We start from the raw sequence: 23,615 nt of genomic DNA, 5'->3' as shown, positions 1-23,615 counted from the left end.
AGATGAAAAGTCATTTAGAAAGTATGAAAATACCACTAAATTTCAGTACTTAAATACTACCCAATAACTCTGCTTCTACACACATATATTTCCATATATGCATAATTTGAAGCCTGTGACTAATGATACTGAACTCAATGAAATGTTTATGGGATTAAGGCCTCTTTAAATCTGGGAGTTTGAATTATTCTGGGAATAATTTGGTAATTTTTCCATCATAAAATGTATGCAAATTCTTTATGTGCTCCTGAGTAGAATAAAAATATGTGGGGAAAAAATTGATGTAATAGAGGTAATCCACAACTTCTGAGCCTTGGAACACTTGAGGGAGTGGAGGCCCTCTCTATTTACTGCAGAAACAGCTGTTATTCCATAGTGAGATTTGGAGCTGTGGAACTGTGGAGGATAAGTATTCATTCCTAGTATATAAAAGAAAAAAATCAAAAAGATACTTTGGATTAAAAATCCTAGCTGAGGTTCTTGATTCCTGATGTCCTAAGAGAGTTATTTTCAAATTAATTGTAATATGCAAACATATTGCTTGTACATGATAGTGATTTATGGTAATTGCAGTAGTGATGGGAAAAAATCCTTTTAGACTGTTTAATGAGCACCTGTGAAATTATGGAATACATACACGAGCATCCCAAGTATTTGCCCAAGAGATTTCCTTTCCACAGCTGTGAGATTCGGGCATCATTATTTAGATATAAATTGAGAGCCTCTTTGAAAAGGCAAACAGGTACTTGGAACCAGTTCATGGGACAACTGATGTAAATAATTGCTCGACAGTGTAAATAAGGAGTTTACAATCTGGCTGTATCTTATTACTTATTAGTGCTTATTATAATTTATTAGTCTTGCTTCAAACAGTGAAGTTGAAAGTAAAAGGAGCTTCTTTTTAGGATAAGGAAGAAATACAGCACCATATGTTGTGCCAGTGGAGCTCTGTCTGATATAGTGCTAATACATTCCTTCCAAGGCCTCAAGACATTTTACAACATTTTTAGCACCAATTTCTGCAGTAATGACTAACTTCTGCAGGACAGAAAATTACATTCCTTGGGAGGATATGAAATAATCAGGAAACGAAAGAGCCACATTATCCAGGAAGCCATTGAGTTTGCAGGATTTTAATGCCAGAACAATTAATACACAATGAGAAATAAATCAACTGGAACAATATGTAATGAGCAGAAAACGTTCTGGTGGTCTTTTTATAACACAGAAAATGCAAACACTACATGTCAGCAGGCACAGTGTGCTAGTTTCTGTCAAAACATGGATTTTCTGCTGTATGTTTTTTGGCTGATGTCCTTGGAAACATTGACAACTGATTGTGGTTTCAGGGGGAGGAATAAAGCTGTCTGTAATCAATCACTTTCTCTGGCAGTCTGTGAATCAATGATTGAATATGAGGAACCATTGCATATAAAGATGAATGGGTATCTGACACTAAGGGGGTTTTGTTGTTGGTTTGGTTTGTTGTTTTCTTTTTAGCAACTGAGATTTTAAAAGCAGGCTCTGAAGGTATTTGTGTAATTACTTAAGTGCAGTTTTTTTGCTTATACTTCAATTATCCTGTGCCTGTTTTACAAATGGGTGAGCTAAAACAGGAAGCAACTAAACCCACAATCAAACACAGAGGGAATACAATTCAATTCTCTGGTTTTCTTAATGTATTCTTTTTTTGGATGTTCTGTATTTTTAGTAGCACTGATCAGCTGAATGTATTTGTACTTTCTTCATTTGGTGGCCTTTCTCCAGACAAAGGATCTGAGAATCTCTAAGACCAGAGTCTAACACATTGAATTGAAAAAGGAGATCTTTCAGCATAATAAGGTGAAGGTCAATCAGGAAGGATCCTGGTCATACTTAATTTCTGCTGATTTTCAAAAATTATAAGGCTTTGGCCTCGAAATGGATGCAAATTATGTTGCTTGGAAGTGTGACTGTGGCTTCAAAATGGTGAAGATAACATTTTTCAGGAAAAAATAAGCAACCTTGTGAATTGCTCCATCATTGCTTGAACAAAACTAGCGTAATGTTGAATGTTGGAGCAAAGGTTATTAAGGAAAAAGGTTTTGATGGCACTTCATATACTGGCATTCCTATAAACATTAATAGTATCTTCTTCATTCTTTTTCTATTTGTTCTGATTGTGAAGGAGTCATCTACATGCTGCAGGTCATATCTGTGTGCTTAAAGATGCTTTCCTGTATGAAAGTCCAGCTGAAATTACGGATCTAACCTCGACAGACAAGTTTGATGCAGCCCTGGCCATTCATCTTTATAAAGGAGGCAGACTTCTGCAAGGTAATCCTCTTTCTGTTTTCCAATAAAAATACCTCTTTCAAAAGTACTGCAAGAGAAGAGAATGATCACTAACATTTATAAATGGCTATAAATGTATAAACCCACACGCAATGGCATTATGGTCTTTATCCACTTCAACAAATGTTCAGAAATGCTGAAAATCTTTTTCTGTGGGAGAGCTGATCCAGAGAGGAGAGAACTAAATAAATGTACTTTTAAAGCACATAGTGCATTTCATAATTAAGTACTTTAAGTACATCAAGATAAGAGCATTATATTAACATTAGGATACTCCCAGCAAATGTGCTCTTTCAGAGGACAATGGCTTGGCTAAGTATAGCTGAGGTCAAATGGAAGAAAGCAGAGAAGCTAATTTGATTTTTCTGCTCAAAAATGAATCAGAGTTTTGGGCATGAAATAACTTTTAGATGTTGTTCCTGACAGCCAACCTATAGGAGACAGGATGTTATCAGAAAAATAATATAACTTTCTACCTAGCCATGTAGAACAAAATTTCAGCCTGCCATTAATGATACACTAGAAACACTGGCTTTCAAAATTACAGACACCGTCACCTACTGAAATTACAAATGCACATCCATTTTTGAGATCACCTTTGTATTATATAAATCTGTTCACTTGAATAAAGGCACATAATTTCATACTTTCATCAGATCTCAGTGTAAGTTCTGTTGTGTTGGTTTTCAGAGTTCAGATGTGCCCCCGCAGTTTGTGCTGGTGGGTTTGCAGAAACCCTGAATTATGGTGCCTGGAATGTTTCTATTTCTTTTGTTACAATGAAGCTCTGATTTCAGAGGGGCCCCTGGAATATGGGATGATCTCTGCTAACATATGTATTGAGTTCTCTTGTTGAAATGTAGAGCTGATTGCTTTTTGACAAGACCCAGAATTGTTTTGGAAGAGGCTTATGGAAAGTCTGAGATCTGTCTCTCTTTTTTTTCTTTTGCTAAGAGACAAAAAATAAGATTGAATTTTAAATGTTTATTGTAAAAGTTTATTGGAGTTTGACTTGTATAGCAATGCCCAAAAGCTGTTGCTATTAGCTTTTCAAAATCCCAAGTGATGTGCAAAGTCCTATACTCAAATGACTTACAAAAGCTCAGTAATTTAAATAAATCAGTCACACTGTTCCAAAAAGCATTTGCAATAAATGTAAGAAAAATAAACCAGAAACCTGTGAGAGGCAAGACAATAAGTGGTAAGATTGCTGGGATGATCACAGTCAAAGTGCAAAAGTTATTGTAGACTTCTTGGAGGAAAAAAGTGATTCAAAGGACACTCCTGGTTCCTGTAACATTTAGAAATTTAGTGTTACAGTCACACTACCATGACTGCCATACTACCAATCTTTTGTGCCTCAGCCTGGAAACTTTGTTAACATGATTGGGGATGTATGATCAACACATGTAGTAGATGACATAGTAATTATTTACTTTTATTGGAAAGGCCATACCTATTTTATATTGTATTAGAGAAAGTCAGTCTCTTGAAGATCAGTGCTGTGGTGCTTTGATAGTGCACCTTAATTCTCTTCACCTGCAAACATTAGAGCATAATATCTAAAAATGCCAAGGAAATTCTCTAAGTAGCCAGAATGATAATTAGTCTTTCATTCTTTGTGTTTGTTGTTTCATTTAGTAATGAGGAAATTAGCAATGCTAATAAATCTTCATCTTACAGCTCACTTCATTTTCAAATACATATGTGAAACACAGATTACATTTTCAGTCTTCATCAGCATGTTTGTTTTGTTTCCTGTTTGGTTTAAGATTTCCTTATTTGTTTGGTTTTAACCATGTATTTTAACTATGAGAACTCACTGAATTTAAGCCTTCTCTACCCTTAAAGAACTGTGGAAGTGCAGAGTTATTGTATGGGAGGGTTCAGTGCCAAAACCATAAAAATTCAAGTTTTTCCAGGTTTCAAAGATTTTTGCTTCAATATGATACAGTTTTCATCTATGTACTTTTTCATTCTTAGTATCCCCTCCTATTCATTACCTTGCCATGTTGGCCAACTTCTCAGTGCAGTCATTGCTTTGCAGGCAGCAGAATTCCCTTTGGAATCATCTTTGGTGGGACAGATGTAAATGAAGATATCAAATGCGAAGAGAAACATCGGGTAATGGGAGCAGTGCTGGAGGAAGCCAGGTGAGAGCATGTGTGGAAGATTCACGAAAGGAAAGTGCATTTTTGTAATGGCATATCTGCTAGGAAGTGTTCCATAAGTGCTTGGAACCACTGAGAGATGTGTAGGCCAGCAGAGAAAGGCTAGACTACTTGAAATCCCTGTGATCTCTACATATTATTTTATGATTCAATGATGAAAGTAGAATAGCTTTTTCATAAAATACAGTCTATATGTATTCTGTTCATTTGATATTTCCTGTGTTACATTCATTTCATCGTATTTGTCCATGGAAGAGTTGGCAGAAGTAGTGCTAAAACTTAATCTCTTGGGTTGTAAATTTTCAAAAAGACTCAAATCCCATTAAAGGCTAATGAAATCTGTGCTAACTAATCCTCTGCTCTGTGTACTGGATCATAACTGTTGTCCAGAATAAGAGAACTGTGCATGTGATGAGGATATAAAATTCTGAGGCAGGTGAAAGAAATGAGGTGAATATTAGCAAGAATCCTTAACCTGGAATTTGGCAGCAAATTGCTCTGGAGAATACCCTGTAATAACCTTATGGGTAAACACCACAAAGACAGCCAGTGATAGTTACTGTACCTGTGCACTGGAGCAACTTGGCTGTGGTTTATTTGATGTGTTGTCATGGATACAATTTTATGCAACCAAGTTTTTCTTGCCAAAATTATTTTAGACTCTTTACATTTGCAGAGATTTCAGCAAATAAATGCACATCTAAGGATCTCCAACAATATTCATACAGTTCCCATTTATACAGAACTGTTGTGGCCATGAAAGGACTCATATTTGGTATTTCAATAATCAGTCTTTGATAGTGGAGGTGGTTAATAGTGAACTAGTGGCAGAGGTATGATTATTTAAATAATAAATATTTGTTAGTGATGGAGGTGTAAATGCTCTTATTAATTCTTACTGTAGTTATATCATTTGTGATATCCAAATCCATATGAATTAATATCCATTCATTCACCACAAGGCTGGGCCCTGTTTCCAAGGCCCTGTGCCAGAATTGCTGGCTGTTGCTCAGAGTTACTTTTTTTTTTTAAAACATCTGTTTCTTAGTAAATTCTGGGTTGAGTTACATATATTCAAACATATAAAATATTCTATAGTGGAACAACATGTATTAGGCATTAAGTGCTATCTGCACATACAGATCAAGGTTCTCAGCAGTTTGGCTTAAGGGAGATGACAACTAAAAATAACTGGCATTGTCCTGTTGCATCTCAGAATCAAACCTGTTCTCAGAGCTCTCACAATTAGCTTATTGACAGAGTGCTTGATTGAAAAGCAGATCACTCAAGTATAAGCAGCTTTTGTTCTTTTCTTATCCCTGCTAATGTGATCTTTTCTATGGATACAGGAACAAAGCAGCAGACACTGAAGAAAATCTTTAAGCAAATTCTCTCAATTTTTAGGTGAATTGACAAGGTAATATTTTCAGGGTGTTTTGAGTCCAGAAAAGTTCTAGTAGCATGTCACTGTAGTCATAAAATGTAGTTCAGGAAGTGATCAGAAATCAGAGGAACTCTCTAAAAACTGGTGGCAGTTTTGTTGCACAAGGTGAGATAGAATTGAAGCATCTGGATACCTTCTCCTACCCAGTGGTACTGCTTGCATCCTCACCCAAGGAGAGCTTAAATACCCTGGATGCTCTTCATTCATTGACCACAGCACTCCAGCCAGGACAGAGACCTGCAGCACTTCAGATGCAGAATGGATTGGGGTTCTCACAGAATCTGCAGCTTGCTGCTCTCTCCTGGTTTTATCTTTGCTAATCCCACTCTGTGTTCCAGCTATTATTAGCTCACATGCTGGCATTGATGTGCTGTTCTGTCTAGAGTGCCCTGTAAAATGTAGTAAGTAAACAGATTTTAAAGACAGCACTTAATCACACTCATTGAAAAATCATTAGGGCATGTTCTTACTTCTTAGTGTGACTTGTAGTTGAAAGCAACTTAAGGTCCCATTCAAGCCAGAATTTATATACTTGTTTACTTTTGTTGTCAAATAATCAGAAGTTATTCTTTAAATAGGTCTGAAGGAAAAGAGAAGGATATCTAATGTGTCTGCTGAATTTCAGCACTGCACAAAAAGAAAAATGCATAAACCCAGAATTTCTGAATGTGTGCATTTGATCCAGATCTCTGTTTCAAATATTGTCTGTCACAAATACAGTTAACACTCCTTATGAAAAAACTGTGCTTTACTGAATGTTTTTTAATGATAATTAAGTTAGGAACCTGGAGGATACTAATAGCTTGAATTTCCTATGATATTTCAAAATACATTACTGCATCTGTGTGCAGTTTACAATATTTTTTCTGCTGTAGGAAAAGTAATTTGTTTTTCTAGAAGTTATTCTGAATGTGCCCCTTCTCCAGTATCATCACTAGTATTATTCATTGCATAGTTATTAAAAGCTACATTGATTTTTTTTTCTTTATTGATTGCAGGGTTCTAAGCAGAAAGTATCATGAATTGTAGATTACTTGTCCAGTACAATATACCACCACATTCCATAAAACAAAGTATTGAAGACTGTCTAGCTTTATGAGTGTTTCATTTTAATCAAATTCCTCTAAATGGTGGTTGTACTCCTCTAGGGTATTTTTTTCCTATTGAACAGTATTTTGTAGACTTGGGAGCAACATCTTTTTATGCTTGTTAATGTGATGAATTGAAAGTATAATTGCAAAATCTGGGAAGAGAGCATGTGCAACTTGACAAAACAAGCATTTGCAAAGGCTTTAATAACCTTAAAGCTGTCAAGTTGTATATGTGAAATTTATTGTAATACCATAAAGCAGACACTGCAAAACAAATGTATGGGAATAAGGTTTGTTTAGACAAACTGAAGTAGGAGTTATAGTTCAGCATTTATGTGACTTTTAATGAATGACTGTGATATAATGTCCTCAAATGTAACATCTCCAATGGAACAACACTATTCTGGTTGTCACTTTGTGTTTTGCTTTATCTCTAACCATTGAGGGGTTGGCTCAGGACAGAAACATTTCATAAATCACATGAAAAAGAAACACTGAATCATAAGTGCAATATGTGATGACTTGTTTTATATTCAATATCTATAAAAGTATTTAAAAAAATGAATTTTGCTAAGCAGAGACAGTTTCTCATATGAAGGAGGCATTCAAAAACTCTGTCCCAGAGGAAGAATAGTCTCCAGAAATGGCCCATTTGTGGGTCCAGTTAACACTAAAGTTCCATTAAGAACATTCAAAGCATGTGTTTATGTTTCATTACAACTTAAAAGCTACATTAAAGCCCAGCATATTCTTGAGATCTCTTTTGAACAGGGATTATTTATTAACCCTGACTCCATAAAAATACCTCCTTTGACTTCTTGGTATTACACCAAAGTCCCAGTAAGAATATCTTGATTATCTGGTGTGTTTAAAAATCAGACTTCTGTTGGCTACAGTGAGACACCTAAAAATGAAAACTCTTCCTATCAATGGTGCTTTTAAATGGTCTCTGCTATGTACAATGATAGCCAGCTATATATATTTCTCAAAGACACAGGAGTTTGTTACTCATTGACAGCTTTGACTACTTAGAATTAAGGACAGAACACGGGAAAGGTTTAACAAAGTCTGTCTGCTCCTTTGGCTCAGTTTCAGTGAGTTGCAAACAGTGGCCCTGGGTATTGTCCAACAACAGCATGAAGCAAACTGGAGTTAAGGTCCCTGCACCTGCAGGGATGTGGGAACAGGAAATGCCAATGTCCTACTGCAACTCTATATTCTGTATATTAATCTGAATAAACTGGGGGATGTTCCCTTTATTATTCCCTTCACCTTCCCAAGAGCTCGGAGTTGTAAAGCCCGAAGAGCCATTTGTTTAACCACTATTTTGTGCTAGAACAATTTCAAAGCCTGCCTTCTGTCTCTCCATCTATGATCATTTTTATAAGCCTCTGATCTTAGTTCTTACAGAGATTTTTTTCTGAGGTACTTTTGTGTTTTTATGTTTAAACACTTTAAGCAGATGATCCCAGCTATTTTTGTCCCTTTAACCAGGTTTGCAGTGGCTTTCACAGTGAAAATGAAGGAACTGGCAGCAGCAGAGTGGGTATGTTTACATGATGGTAGTGCTTATAGTATTAGCAGCTGTGCATTCTCCTAAAATGTTTCCTAAATAATGCTAAAGAAGTGCAATAATCTTTCTATTTGCTATTCCTGTTTTTCCTTTCAGAGTAAGCATTTAATGTTTATGTCTTTCAACAGGTCAAATAAATCTGGCATTTAAAAGCTGTTTATTATTTGAAAAGAGAATAGAGCATTTTAGGAAATGCTTCTCTGTAACATTTAAAACTAATCATTGCTGTTGTTATCAAGTCTCTCCTGATGCCATGTTGTTTCTTCTTGCATCCTTTAATAAACTTTATGTTGCCAAAATTCCTCTAGATAGCGTTAGTTATAATAAAGAATTTTTAAGAATAATTTGAAAATACTTGTTTTGTCAACACTGGAAATAGAATGAGCTTCTTAAGGTGGGTGAACTGCAGAGGTGAATTTGAAGGAATTCTAAGCCCAACAATATGTGAGATGCAGCTGACCAGGCCTTGGAGACATAGCACATAAATAGCACTTAACTTTCCTAAAATTCATCCCTCCTGAACACAAAATAAAACACATGTGCTGAATGACAGGTGGAAAAATAGTGAATAAGATGATTTTCACCCAGCAGTATAATGGTTAAAGAAATTTGGCAGTATTTGAAGAAGATCATTTGGCCACAACAGAACTGGGAGTAATAGTGGTTCATTCTCTTTGTCTTCCTTTAGTAGGTACCATTATATCTGCTGCACTGCCAGTCCTCTTCAGATTTTCAGGGTGATTATTTTTAGTTGCTGATGCTCCTGTTTGAAAATAGGCTGGGTCAACACTTCCACCCTTACGTGGTTGAGTTGATGGCAACCTGCCAGTGGAGAAAACTGAGACGAATCCGTGACGTGGACACTACTCAGTCCACATTGCTGAGGACCATAAAGAGCTGCCAGTCACTTGAGCACAGGGAATGGTTTTGGACAGTGTCAGGCTGCACTGGTGACCTGGGAAAAACCCCACAGCAGGCAGCAGGGCTTGCTGATGTGGCTTGTTAGCCCAGCTAATCATCTGGACAGGGTTAGCTTTCAACTCCCTGGCCAAGGACTTGTGCTGAGTCACTGAGAACTGTAAGGAGCACCAGATCCAGTGAGGGGTAAGCAGGAACCATTTGGGGGGATAAAAAGAACAAGGCAGGATGAGCCTCTTGGAGCTGCAGGGAATAGTTACCTCCACTCACCTCATCTTGGGAAGCATCAACTGAAGCAGAAACTAAGTGCTTGGTATCTCTGCAGTTCTAGTTTGCATTATATTATAACCATTAATGCACCCTTGCCTGAAAAATGGTCAGAGTGGAGCTTGCACAACACAACAGTTGAATATACAATACTGTGTTTCAGCATTAATTGATTGTTAAAATCTGTTTGCATTAAAAGGATACATGAGCAGATGTAGGATTTGGTATTTTATATTACAAATATGACTTGATTTTAATAGTTACTATGATGAACTTCATGATGGGTACACTTGAAAGGGCACAGCTTGTCATAGATCTTAAGTGAGAAAAGGAAAAAGGAACAGGGTGTAAGGAGGAGAAACAAAATTGTTTCAAAATCAGCACCAGACTTTGGTTTTACCTAAACACCTTTGTGTTTCTGAGACTCCTTCAGTGTTTTGGAGGTCTGGGGCAGGCAGGGAATTGGAGGCAGGTCTGTCAAGTCCTAAACTGAAATGCCACCTGCTGAAATGTGTCTGAAATGCTGGGGTTCGAGTTCCTGTTCTAGCTGCATCTTCATGGAAAAGGGGAGAGCAAAGGCCACATATTTCCTTTGAAGCAGTGAAGAATATGAATACATTTTTCCATACCTAGGTCATGGAATATTAATGCTTTTTACATATTAACTCACACTAATGTGAACTGCATTATTCCTCTAATGAGTGCCTTAGTAGTTAAGACAGTCAATTAAAAAATTTAATTACAAACACGTAGCAATTGCACTGTGCTCAAGGGCTGTATCTTCCAACAAATTTTTTTGTGTTACATTGGATAAATTACCTTTAGTTATGAAGTCCATAATACAGCATTTGTAATAATCTCTACTCCAAGTGAGTTTGAAATACTGTAAAAGATCTTGTGCTTATGGTCAGTGTTTTATTTCAGTAGCATAAAACTGGTGCATGAGAATTACCTAAGCCAGTTTTATTAGCATTCAATTTCATTTTCCATCCTCCTCAGGACCATTTAAAATAAAGAACATAAGAGAAAATGGATCTATAAAGTGTGAATACATCTCCACGCCCTGTTACACAGTATTCCTGCTATTTTCTTCTTGATGATCCAAGCCCTGGCAGGGTTATATTTACTCACCAAAAGCCATTCGAGATCCAGCAGAGCATGAAACAAGATGCTTAACTTAAACTTACTTTGGAAACTTGGAGGTTTTAGGGAACTAAAGGCCTGTTTTCCCCCAGCAGAGCTGTGCAGTGTGTCAGCAGTGGGGGCAAGGCTGGATCCACCTGCCCCTCTCCCCATCTGCTCTTCCCACCTTCTGTTTTGCCATGTCCAAGGGCTAAATTTCAGCTCTCCCACTTGTACTGAAAACTTAAATTCTGCAGTTGGCCTCCAGCTTGCAGTGCTGTGTCCATTGTTTGCAGGGGGATTCTTTTTATGATTGGTAGGTCCAGTAGAATTTAAAATGTTACCTATTCATAGGTAAGAGAAGATCCAGTGTTAAGTAATACAATAATGTATTAAACTATTTTTATTATTTTTAAATCCTTTGAACACAAAAGGTCATATAGGTTCTCACAGATGAAGTCCACAGAACATCCTTGATCTTCCACTGTAGAATAAAGTGTTTTTTTATCCACTTCACTTATATGTGTATTTTTGGTGTCTTTTTCATGTACTTTTTGTGACATAGTTCACTCTGATTCTCAGAAACCACCTCCTTCCCCTCTGTGGGCCACTTGTTGATCATTATTCACTTTTTTAATGACCTCTTCTATTTCAACTTCTTTTTCTAGCTCATTTTTAGTACCTGGTATGTTATGATTGGGCAGGGACTGGAGGGGAGTCCCACAGGAGTGACAGGGGAAAACCAAAATGTTTGCAAGTTAAAAAAGAATCGCTTCCATGGCTTCCTGTTTTCTGAGCTGACTGACTCAGGAATTGGTTGCTTAGGAGTTTGATTCTGAACTAATTCTGTTTTCATTAAAAAAAATGTATTCTACAAATTCACACTCGGAGTTCTAGAAAGATACTGAAATAGAAAATTGCTTCCTTAATCACCTAAATCAAATAAATAGCAGAGTAACACTTCAGAGTGACTTTGAAAGTGTAGTAATTACCTCCTCTACTTTAAAGTAATTTATTTTGCAGTTTTTATTTGGGAATGTTCTGCAATAACTATTAGTTGCCAGTTTGGCTGTATAGGCAAGTCTCCTTCTATTTGATTGCAGTTTCTGAAACTGATATGTTTAAAAATGTTATTATGGGTAAATGTAAACTGTGTTTTCGAAACCAGTCTTTCAAGAATAACATTTTTGGGGGAAGTAAGGCTGATTCAACTGAATAGTTGAAAATCATTTTAATCTAGGTAATATTTCAATTTTCCACACAATAAGCAGAGTAATGATCATAAGAAGGGATACAGGAATAAACTAAAAAATATATTTGTACTAACTTGGTGCTTGGATTAATTGCAAAATTGTTTCATTGCACCATTAATGTTCATAGTAACTTATTTACATTGCTGACTTGGCTTTTGGTGTTACTTAAATATATCTTTCTAACAGCCTGGTTTGAGTTTTAATAGTCAAAAGAAAATCACACTGAAATGTATTTTGTTACAGTAGCTGGAGTTTTTTGAAGTTTGAACAGATGTTTTATGTTTAACTATCAAACTTACTTTTATTTTTCTCTTTCAAGCCAGGTGCAAGGAAGAAAATATATGTCCAAACCCAAGGTGAGAGATCTGAAAATACTGATCAAGGCATTCAGTTTATTTGAATTGTGCTTATACTTGTATGATGATGTATCTGCCTTCTTTGCCCCAGAAATATTTTGGTAAAATGGTTGTGGGGTTTGAACTCCACTGAGCTGAGCTTTTTGCCCTTGACAAATTTGAGGCCGTATTTCAGTCTCAGCCTAAATTTTCAGCTAATTTGGTGCTTTTAAATAAGTTTTCCCAGATGCCTTACAGCAGGAACCTGACAGGTTAGGTGACACCTAAGGTAACACCAAGCTTTCTCCAAAGTCTGCAGGAGTTTTTATGCTGGGTAATTATTCTCTGAAACTCCAAATTCCTTTAAATGCTTTGAGTTCCCAACATCATGACATCCCAAAAGTATCTAATCCAAAGTATATTAATTCAGTGATTGGTCTAGGGAACACTCAACTCAGTATTTTAGGTGTGATTACTTAAGCTATAGATTTTAATTTTATTTATCCAAAAATAACTGCCTGTGGTTTCCAAAATTCATTCCATTTTACATAGTTTACTTTCAAAGAAAATAATTTTCATAACTGTAATGTTGAAATAACTCACTGTGAAGTCTACTTGGCCCATATTTAGTCTACATTTAAGCTTCTTGTGAGGGATTAATTAACTAGGAGATTAAATAAGTTAATAAAATAGTTTCATTATTAAAATAATGAATCTTTTCCAATTCAAAACAAATACATTGATACTCGGTTTATATTAATATTTAATTGTACATAAATTTAATTTAGTTTCTTTTATGTTAAGGACTCTGGGTCTCAGCTGCCCTGTATCTATTTTGGAATAATGTGCTCTCTCTGATGATGTTCTCATATGTAGATTTAAAAAGGCCAAATTCAACATGGTTGGGTTGCTAAAGAAGTTCATGCACTGTGTGACAGTGCAACATTTTCAGCTGCATTTCAGTATTTTCTGTGGAAGAATTGCAGAGAACCTGACAGTGTTGGGATGAGAAAAGCTCGAGATGGGGACAGCTGGTGACAGAAATACTGATTTCTCAGGCTTGAAGAAGAGTTCAGGAGTTGTATTTCAGCCATCCAGGGGACATCAAATGCATGACTCTCTTTTTTTTTCAACACAGGAATTAAGACTACACCCAGTGAAACATTTGACTGGTACAGATTTCTAGAACATGCAGGTAAAACTCACTTCTTTCCTGTGTCCACTACATTTATTCTCAGTAGATGTCAGGGATGAAACAAACTTAGAATGTAAAGTTCAAGTGATTATAAAATAGACTTAATTATATGAAAAATGGGGGAATACCAATCAGAATAATCTGGCCAGTAAACTGCCCAGACTGCCTTCAAATTTCTGGTGTGGCCAGGACTGAACTGCACCAAAAATGGGTCAATGTCCCTTAAAGGTTAAGTTGGAGAAAGCATCAATACCTGAGCATGTTGTGCTGTGTCTGTGGGACACAAACTGTGGTTGCCTCTTGCAGAAGAGCAGCTGAGGGAGGGGAAGAACTGCTGAAGGAGGGAAATGTGTGTTTTACAGATTGATCTTGGTCTACAGGCTGTCTCTGTTTTCACCAAAGTAATGGCATGTGAGGCAGGTGTCCTAATTTAAATCACCTGATCTGGGCAATGCTCTAATTGCTTGAGCTGCCTTTCCCCTAAAGAATAATTTATAGGCATTTTGCTGTGGTAAAAATGTTTCAATGTTACATTCATCAGTGTGATCTGTGATAGTACAGCTGTTCCCTCTGTTACAAATGAATCCCCACCAGTCAATGGCATTATCACACCAGTAACTGTGTGCCATTAGTCAAAGCCAGTGTCAATTTTAAATTGAGCATTGGGAGGTTATTTTGTTCTCAGTAAATCACAGCACACAAGCACAGTGCCACTAAGATTAATAATTTTCTGAAGTGAAATGATTTGTCACTTTCTAGCTCAGCCTTAGTGTTGATTTGATCTCTTGTCCAACCATTTGATGATTAAATGAGCAGTCAACAGATTGAGGAGGGGGAGGCTCCCCCTAAAGTGAATTTCTAATATCTTTGAGACAGTTTTTTGCCTAATGTGTACTAATGCAAAAGTGTAAAATAATTCATAGTGTACATGAAAAGCAAACTAAAATGTGACTCTAACATCTGTGCCTGTTAAATAATAACTTGAAAACTGGCATCAGATTATTCAGTATTGGTTTTATGACTGTTTCATCTCATTTATCTTCTCAGCCTTGTCTCTCTGTCCATCTCTGATGGCATCCTACACTTTCCACTTCTTTCAATATTGCTCATGGAGGCAGATTTTTTTTGGCTGTACCTTTGAACTTCCTGTGGACTAATTAGGAGATCCCACTGAATTGCTTTTCTGGGCATTTGCAGTTTCAAAGTGTTTAAAATTCTACTAAACTTGGAGCGATCAGTAGAAAAGTATCAAAAATAGAAGGCAGTTTTTGCTCAGAAGAATGTGATTTTGATAGTGTGGGCTTGCTCAGTGAAGTGCTTTTATGCAGATAGAGCTGTCCAATCTCGTTCAGCTCATGGCATTTATGATCTTTTTTTAGGACTTTTTTCATGAAGTTCTACTCCATATCTAAGGCACTTAATGATTTTTGGGGGGAGATATTTCTCCAGATAACTCTTGCCTGTATCTTTAGCAGTATCCTTGAATATCTGTCAAATTCAGGATTCCCAGGACTGAATGTAAAGGAACAGCACATGCCCTACAGTGCAAGTTGTAATACATTTGAGGCATCACTTTTAAACCTCCTTGGTGTTCAGGCCTTACATTGTCAAGTTGCTCTTTAAAATTAAACAGCCTCTTCAGAATACTCAAAGACTTTTTTTTCATAGGACAGATTTCTTATGAATATTATTTGTACTGATTTTTTTTTCAGTCATAGGAAATATTCACTCATGTTAAATATAACACCAATACATAAACAGTCTCTTTAAATCACTGTAATGGCTTCAAGAAAGAATTTAATTGTAGATTTAAGTGAGTACCAGAATGCATTTTACAGTGGGAGACTTCCATTCCCCAGCTGTAAATAGAACTAAAGTAAAATCTAAGGAATCCCAGCTTTTTGTACATTCCATTTGATAGTTTGGGTGCCAGCACAAAGAGCAATTGCCTAATGCAAATGGAAACAGTGCTCTGGAAGGTTTTTGTTGTTGTTCTTATGGGTGCAGTACAATCTCCATACAAAAATCATAGGATTGGGGTGGGTTTTTTTGCAGTCTCAGCAGCAGACTTGAGAATTGCAGAAGTGATGCTGGTGTAGTGTTAGTTGCTCTGTTAGCTGCATATTTTCAGTGGCTGGCTACTGGACATTTATTGGCTACATCTACAAAAGAGAAGGGCTTTTAAAGTTAATTTACACTCTGGTTAGTAGCTTCACAGCTTGTCTTATGTCTATGAGAGACTGCAAGCAGCAGTAGCCAAACCAAAAAGCTGAACCAAGTGCAGGTTTCCACACAGACTTCAAGAAGACAACATTTTCAGTATATTTAGTACCTCAGGCTATTTGAGTATTACTGTCTGTGTCAGTCTGGAGATCAGACCAGATGATCAAAATGTTTCTCTCTGAGCTTACAATACAGGAATCTCTGAGCAGCATAATCAGTTTGGTTAGCAATTTTAGAAGCCTATTTATAGACTTGAGAGAGCCAAGGAAATTTCAGGCTTTTGCTGTAAATTGATTGACAGAAAATGACAAGAGAGTCTGAGCAAATGTGAAACCTGAGCCTGATCTTCTCTAACAGCTCAGCTCAAGGATGGAGCATCTCTGCTTAAGATTAGAGACAGGCTTGATGTCATCATCCTGTGATGAAAAGCTCCTTTTGATTCCAGTGCAGTGTGGCTGAAGCTTGTGAGATGCCAACCCCAATAAACATTTCAGCATCATGTGATTAGATGTAGATAACTAACAAAGTCTACACTAATGAACTGAGAAGGCTCATTTACCCAACAGATAGGACTTAAAACTGGTTTCATGGAAGGTGACATAGGATCACATGCTTATGGCAGTATCAAACAACATACTTATTATACTTTTCTGGTTTGATTTTTCTACTCTCATGTAATTTCTGCTTCATAGCAAAGCTATTTTCAGAGTTTGAAAAGTTTACAGAGTTTTACAGAGGCATTATATTTTCCTTAAGCTATGCTGGAAAGAAAGACCCACCTAAGAAAAACTAAATAGTAAAAAATTTGTGCAGATATGAAGCTGACCATAGTGAAAATTATAGGATAGCAGCCATAAACTGTGTTCCCTAAGTGATCTGAAACCATGGAGCTTTGTTGTTTTCTGATCTGTCAGAAATAATGAGAAACAGGGAAAAAAGGATTGATTTGTGAGTTTTGCTCTCTCATTTTTCTGGATTAGAAGCCTGCCCCTGGAAGTTTGCAGGTTCATTTAATTTCTCTTGTCTTCACAAACATATCAGCAACTCTCTAGCAATTATTCATTATTGAATGGGAATAACAGTGTAAATGCTTCAGATAAAGTTATTGCCTCCACTTCCCCTTAATTCCTAAGAAACAAATTGCTTTGTAAAATAAAAGCTCAGCTCCATGACACAGTAATAAATGTTTGAGATCTGTAGGTGGTAAAGCATGTTGCTAAAATCAGGACTAATTAGGCTAATAATTGTCAAACTTCTGTGTCATCAGTGACTTCAATTAAACTTCAGAGTCAATACAAAGCAAGAGAGCAGGTTAAAGCTGTACTGCAATGCATGTCAAACAAGCTGCAAAACTTGGCTGCTCTGACCAGCTTGGTTTTAATATCTGACTCATGAAAAAGATACAAAATCAAACTCTTGGTGCCAAGAGACTAGAAAAGGTAATGCATGGTATTTCTGCTGCAGGGAGATGAACCTCAGAAATAACTATGAATTGAAAGATTTAGAGTATCAAAGATTCATGCCAGAGTTGGACAAATTTATCCATGTCTCAAACTCAAGAAAATAAAATTATCATCTTAGAGGCTGAAATCTCAGCAATAAACCTATGGATTTACTTTTCTAGGGGATCAGTCAATACTTTCAGGTGCTCAGGAGATGGATAAATGAAATATTTTCAAGAGGAGTAAAAGACCTGCTGTGGTTCAAAAAGAACAGGAAGGAAAATGAGATAGTGGTGGTAAATTACCTATCTCATCATGGCTTTGATTTTGTTTCTGAACAAAACCAAAAATGGATGACTAAGCCCAAATAATACAGACTTGGTGGTGTTCTCTGAAGGTCCACAGACCACACCAGTGAGCTTGAAATCAGAGCTTGGAAAATTAATTTGTAAATCTGCTTCTTTACCTCTCAGCAAGCTAATGCTTGGTATTACTCATTCACTTAGAGGCCTGCAGCTTTCAGGAAGATTAAAGATTTGCAGTAATACATTTATTTTTATTGTACATCTGTGACTACTACATTTTTTTCCTGGTAGTACCTAGAGGGACGGAGTTAAATGAATCTACTCTTTCAAAATCTGTTTAGATAACACTTGTACTTATTCTTGCCTTTCTTAGAAAAACATTGTTCTTCCTAATGCTTCAGAAATTATTTAGGTTTTTATGTTAGCTGTCTGTGCTCATGTTTTGCTGTCCTGGCATCTGAGTGCAGATTGTTACAATGGCCAAAGTGTAAACTATCAGAAAATGTCCTAATTCTCTTCTCCCAAGGGACAAGCAATAGGACAAGAGGAAATGGCCTCACGTTGTGGCAGGGGAGGTTTAGGTTGGGTATTAGGAAGAACTTTTTCACCAATGTGCAGCTGGTTTTTGTAGCTAAAACCAATGTAAGAAACCCACAGCCACAGCCAAATACTGACAGCACAGGCTTAAAGGAGCATCTCCTGCTGACTTCAAACAGTTGTTTTTGACACTGACAGAGATGTTGATGTTGGTGGCAGGGTTTCACTTGCATTTAGTGTAGAGTCATTCTGAAAGATGGCTGGAAAACATGTACCTTGCAGTCTTTTTGTTTGTTTTTTTTTAAACCAGGGATCATGGAGAAATATTTCTATTTTGTGTTTCTTTGTTAAGCAAACAGAAAGATACATGAGGGAAGAGATAAGGAGGCACAAGGTGCTATTGGAAATCATGGCTTTTGTATCACTAACAGATATGGGAAGAAACAGAGCAAGTATCTTTTTGTTATTTGGGTGTTTGCCCCTCATTCAGACACAGTGACATGGGGGATGTATCACAAGAGCAAATCAGGTGATTGTGCCATATTGATGTGTTTCCACATCAGAATCACACAAGGTGATAGTAATCTTATTACAGATTAAGTAGGTTATCTGGGAAAAGCAGAGTGACAGCAAAAAGTCACATATTGAGGGTTCTGTTTAAGCTCAAGGATAAAGAAAAAATGTCTCCTTTCAAAGCCCAGTTTTCCCCCAGCTGATGGCTATGGCTGGTAAAGGCAGCTACTGCACTTCTCTTCATATGCTCCCCTTTTCAGCATCCTTGAGAGGACAGAGCATCCTAAAATGATTTCATACTTGTACAAATGGCTACTTGTTGGGTTTCCTCCATGGCAGAGGTGAGAGCAAGGCTTGAGAAAGCAACAGGTGGGAAAACACTGGTGCAGGAGCAACTCCATAGGAGAATGTAACCATTTGCAGGGAGGGAGCAGAAAGTGAACAAGTTGCACAAAGTGCTGCTGGAGTTGGATCTGAAGTAGGCAGAGAATGAATAAACTCCCAGCACTGTAACCAGTGGCAGTATGTGCTGGCAGTGCAGCCTTCTAAGGAATAGTTTATGTGCTTTGAGTGGATTGAGTGGGCAAAGTCTGCCTGTAAAATGAATTAGGTGATGACTGGGATCTACAGCAGACACTGAAATAAAACTACCACAGATTCTCACTTCACTAAATCGAATGGCAGAAGCAAATCTTTTTTGACTAGCCCTTATATGACAATTTTTAGAAATGCCTTGTAGGATCCAGTCTGTAGTCCAAGAGATGCTGTTTCAGAGAAAAGTGCATAAAATTGCCTGATAGACAAGTAGGGGTTTGTAAAATTGAATCATGAAGGGGATACTCTGCTGTGAGAGTTGTGAATATCTTTTCAAAATAATAGAGGTCAAGTGAGTGAGGAGCTGCTTTCATTAATAAATATTGTTTTAGGTAATTTCACTAGTGAAATTAGACTGCTGTTGATGAGATTCTTGAGAGGAGTACCTTTGGATAGCACAGGGATGGAATGGAAAACTCTGAATGCCTGTGGGGCCAGTTCCCTGTTTCTCTTTTTGGGTTAAGGTTTTCATACAAGGGAGCAGAATGGCAGTCAGGACTGCATGGAACTATTGGGGCTTTAAACCCTTATCTAATAAAATTACAAGTCTGAAAGCTTTAAGATAGAAACAAAAAGATGTTAAGAGATCAAGAAGCAGTTACTTTGAGAGTGCAGTAATTCCATTTCAGTCTTTATGTGAGAACAGGAAGACCTGGTTTCTCTCTACTGTCTGACTGAACTTCCAGCATCAACTTCTAAATTTTATTCCTAAATACCCAGAGCTCAACATCAATAGGTGGGAGTTCGTAATTTAAAATGAAGATTTGTGCCTTATGGATAATTAAAATGCAGTCTGAATTTTGCTAACACTTTTTGATAATTTGTTTTGCGTGAGTTTATGTCATAAATTGAAACCACTGCTGCATGTCTTAAAACCAAACAGTCTTAATGGCCCATTGCACCAGAAGAATGGCTTTTTCAGTCCAAATGTTTGTGTATTAAAAATTACAAATTATTTCTTGGTCCAATAATCAGTAAAATGTTATTTACCATGTCTGCTACAGACACTTTTGACAACTCAAGTTATTTAAGTTGAATGAAACAGACTCAGGAATGAACAGGACTGTTGATAGAGAGAATTTAAACATTCCTGAACTGGATTTTAATTTTAAAAGCAGTGGCTTTCTGACCATGTAAGCCTTGGTGTCTCACAGAGTGCCTGCAGAACTGCCTCATGTTGGGTAATATGTCTCCCATCCTTGCCATGAGCTCAGTAAGGAGGTGAACTGAAGGACAGCAAACTGATTTGTTCAGTACCATAAATCAAACCCGAACATTTCAACCCCTCTCATGTTTATTAAATTACATTGTTGTTCTTTCTGTTCATTCAGCAATTTTTGAATTATGTTGTTTTATCATAAACACTTTTAACCAAAGTTCATCACATGGTGACCCTTCTGCAGAAGTAGCTTCTAAATTAATTTTGCTGTCATGGAGCCACTGGCAACTTCAATCTCATACATCAGTTCTTCTTTCTCTGACAGAGCCTACACAATTATTTTTATGAGCTGTTGCTGTGTATTTTCAAGAGAGATTTTCCATGTTAAAAACTCCCATGTTGAGGATTTCCCCCCAAGTTATTTTCCATTTGTGTCTTAGCAATAAGTTTAAAATAAATGCTTTGCAATAATTTAACTCCTAGTTTAGCTGTTCTGTAGCAGTGCTGGCATATTGGGGATAGAGAACTATGGGACATTTCCTGATTTTTAGCAACAAAAAGTGCAGGATCAAGAGCTCTAAGCCCCACAGCCATTGATTAACTGAACCTCAGAATCTCTTTAAAGTAGTTGGTGAGTTATTTATATGGATGCCAATTTATTCTTCTTATGGGTAGAAATATTGAGAAACACAAAGTTGTTTAGTTGCCAGGTCAGTCAAAGCTGGGGTCTGGTGTTCAACCTTCAAGTCCTGCACCTTCACTGCCTCTGGAAATAAATTCCTGTGCCCTGTAAAATGATGTCCACTGAGATGATCTGAGGATTGATGAGGGAATAATGCTAATTTTCCAGAATCCACCCTGTTGCTGCTTTTCCAACTGTATGTCCTCATTATTGGAACAGTTTTGAGTGTTCAGCATTTAAAATTATTTGTTGCAGGCATTCCCACAGATACAGACACTTTACATCTGTTTCTTTTGATATGTGGACTTCGAAGAGTCAAAGACCCTCTGTATTTAGTAGAAGTTTTTTCAGGTAAGTACTGGCTATTTGAATACCCTTGTTTTGTCACTGCAATCAGATGCATTTCTTTTATGTTTGTAAATTTGGCTGTGAGCTGGTTTATTCATTGCAGAAAAATTCGTGATATATTTACATTTTTAAAAAAGAACTTCTGTAACCATTGATCTGTTCAACACATTATTTCTGTGCTGCATTTTTCCATCCTGCTGGGAATAACAGAGCATTGGAATCAAAGCAATATTTGATGGTTTTATTTGCTGAGAAAACTGTTTTGCTGTTACATACAATAGTGATGGGAGACAAAAGAAAAGATCATGTACTTTAAAATAATTTTTTTCATCTTGCTGTCCCGTGGCTGTTACATTGATTTGCATGTGTGCTAATTAATGTCATTGAAGTTGCAAACAAATTTTACCACCCATTGTTCTGGCTCAACTCTGTAAACTGGGCTGAAGTTTTCTCAGGCTCACATAAGAGAATGTTTTGCCAGGTTCTGTTTGTGTCTGTAAAAGGTTCCAGTGTTCCAAGTTGGAAATTTAACCTGCACTATTCAACTTACTTTGATAGACCTTTAAAACCTCGTGATGCTGAGTAACAAATGTAGTTTATTCAAGTAATTGGGGTTTTTTCCACTCTAGGTTTGAAGGAGCAGCAGATTTCTCTTGTGCATATTATTGAGTAGTCATTGTAATGGTTGCAGTTTCTTCCACGTGTGCCTTTACAGAATTTTGGCTTAGTGGCCAGAATCCTCTGCATTATACAGAGCATTGTTCTCTTGAGTGATTCAAAATTAATATCTGAGCTTAGTTAAATAACCCTTGAGTCATCAGAGATCTCAGGAAGCAGAAAGGCTAAATAGTAACTTTCAGATATGCTAATATTTGAATTCTGAGGAGTAATGTGAGGGCTGAGCATGAAATCTGGTGCACATTCAGTTTCTTAAGTAGTAATACAATATTTGCCTCATTCTTCTGTATTCATGGCAGCTATTTACAATTATTTCAGAGAAAGAATTAAAGATGAATACTTTTGATTAATAAAAAAGTTGTTACTCTTCTCTTTTAGATTGGCACAGAAAGGATCCCAGTGTCCATCTGGGCATTATTGGACCTGCAGTAAGTTGTCCTAATTTTTGTTTTGCTTATTTCTAAATACTACCATTTACTTACATCTGAGATACCCCAATAATTCTTTCTGAGGTGAACCTAAGTCAAGGGACTTGTAACTTTTACAGAGGTGAGAAGGTACAAATTTAGCAGCTCACAAAAGGTCTAAACTCTGGAAGTGGAAGCAATTCCAGTGCCTGGAGTAGCAAAATTCAGAGTTCTGCTGTCAGCTAAAAGGGGTCTCACTCAGCACAAGCTCTGCTTCTGCCCTGCAAAGGGAAAACAGCTAAGAGGGTTTTTCTAAGAGGATATACCCTCTATTCAGTAAGGGGTTTATTAATGTCAACTCTTACCAATGCCTCTGAAATAGTTTACAACAGCTGTAGATTTGTTTTACATGTTCTGATTTTTGTTTTGTTTTGTATAGAAGGTTCGGGCTGGTTTTATAAAGGGCATTTGCTGCTGGATTACTCTAATTTTATGTCTAAGTCAAGCACATGACTTGATAATGGCATTAATCCATTATGGTCTGTGGGAGTGTTAGAACAAAACATTTAGTGTTTCATTTGATTACAGAAAGAAGTTCTGAAGACAGAAAGTATCAAAATATTTGGATTCTAATACTGGGTTCTGTTTCTGTACCTGTGGGACTTTACACAATCACAAACTCCTAACAGTGCATACTCTTGCAATTTAAGTATTAGAAGTGCCTGTTTCAATAGGACTAATTCATAAATGAGCCTATCAAATATTTTGAAAGGCAGTAATTGCCACCTAGAAGAATCTTTTTCGCAGGCATTGCTAATGAGGATTTTCAGTTCTGTGAAGGTGATTCAGGAGCTCGTTATCCCTGTTCTTATGTCTTTTGTTCACGTGGAGGATTGCTCTTTGTTCCATTCCATGTAGGTTTTGATGCCATTTCTGGTAGTCTCAAGTCATACACAATTAACAGTTGTCAGCAGGTGCAAAATGATGTTTGGGTTCTGTCTGACACCCAAGAGCAAGCACAGAG

The 23,615-nt window shown here is 36.9% G+C and overlaps 1 protein-coding gene across 1 annotated transcript in view; it reads left to right on the top strand.

Annotated features, from left to right (window-relative positions):
- GLT1D1 (glycosyltransferase 1 domain containing 1) overlaps positions 1-23,615 on the top strand; it is a 48,646-nt gene that overhangs the window by 5,284 nt on the left and 19,747 nt on the right. Inside the window, exons 2-8 of the mRNA XM_071571926.1 lie at positions 2,168-2,316; positions 4,382-4,487; positions 8,535-8,586; positions 12,493-12,529; positions 13,647-13,703; positions 21,414-21,509; positions 22,563-22,612. Of these exons, the coding sequence (XP_071428027.1) occupies positions 2,168-2,316; positions 4,382-4,487; positions 8,535-8,586; positions 12,493-12,529; positions 13,647-13,703; positions 21,414-21,509; positions 22,563-22,612 (547 nt within the window). The remainder of the gene's footprint in view (positions 1-2,167; positions 2,317-4,381; positions 4,488-8,534; positions 8,587-12,492; positions 12,530-13,646; positions 13,704-21,413; positions 21,510-22,562; positions 22,613-23,615) is intronic.

The sequence above is a fragment of the Pithys albifrons genome, chromosome 17 (genome assembly GCF_047495875.1).
Source record: "Pithys albifrons albifrons isolate INPA30051 chromosome 17, PitAlb_v1, whole genome shotgun sequence".
Classification (NCBI taxonomy): domain Eukaryota; kingdom Metazoa; phylum Chordata; class Aves; order Passeriformes; family Thamnophilidae; genus Pithys; species Pithys albifrons.
This window is presented reverse-complemented; position numbering and strand designations above follow the sequence as displayed.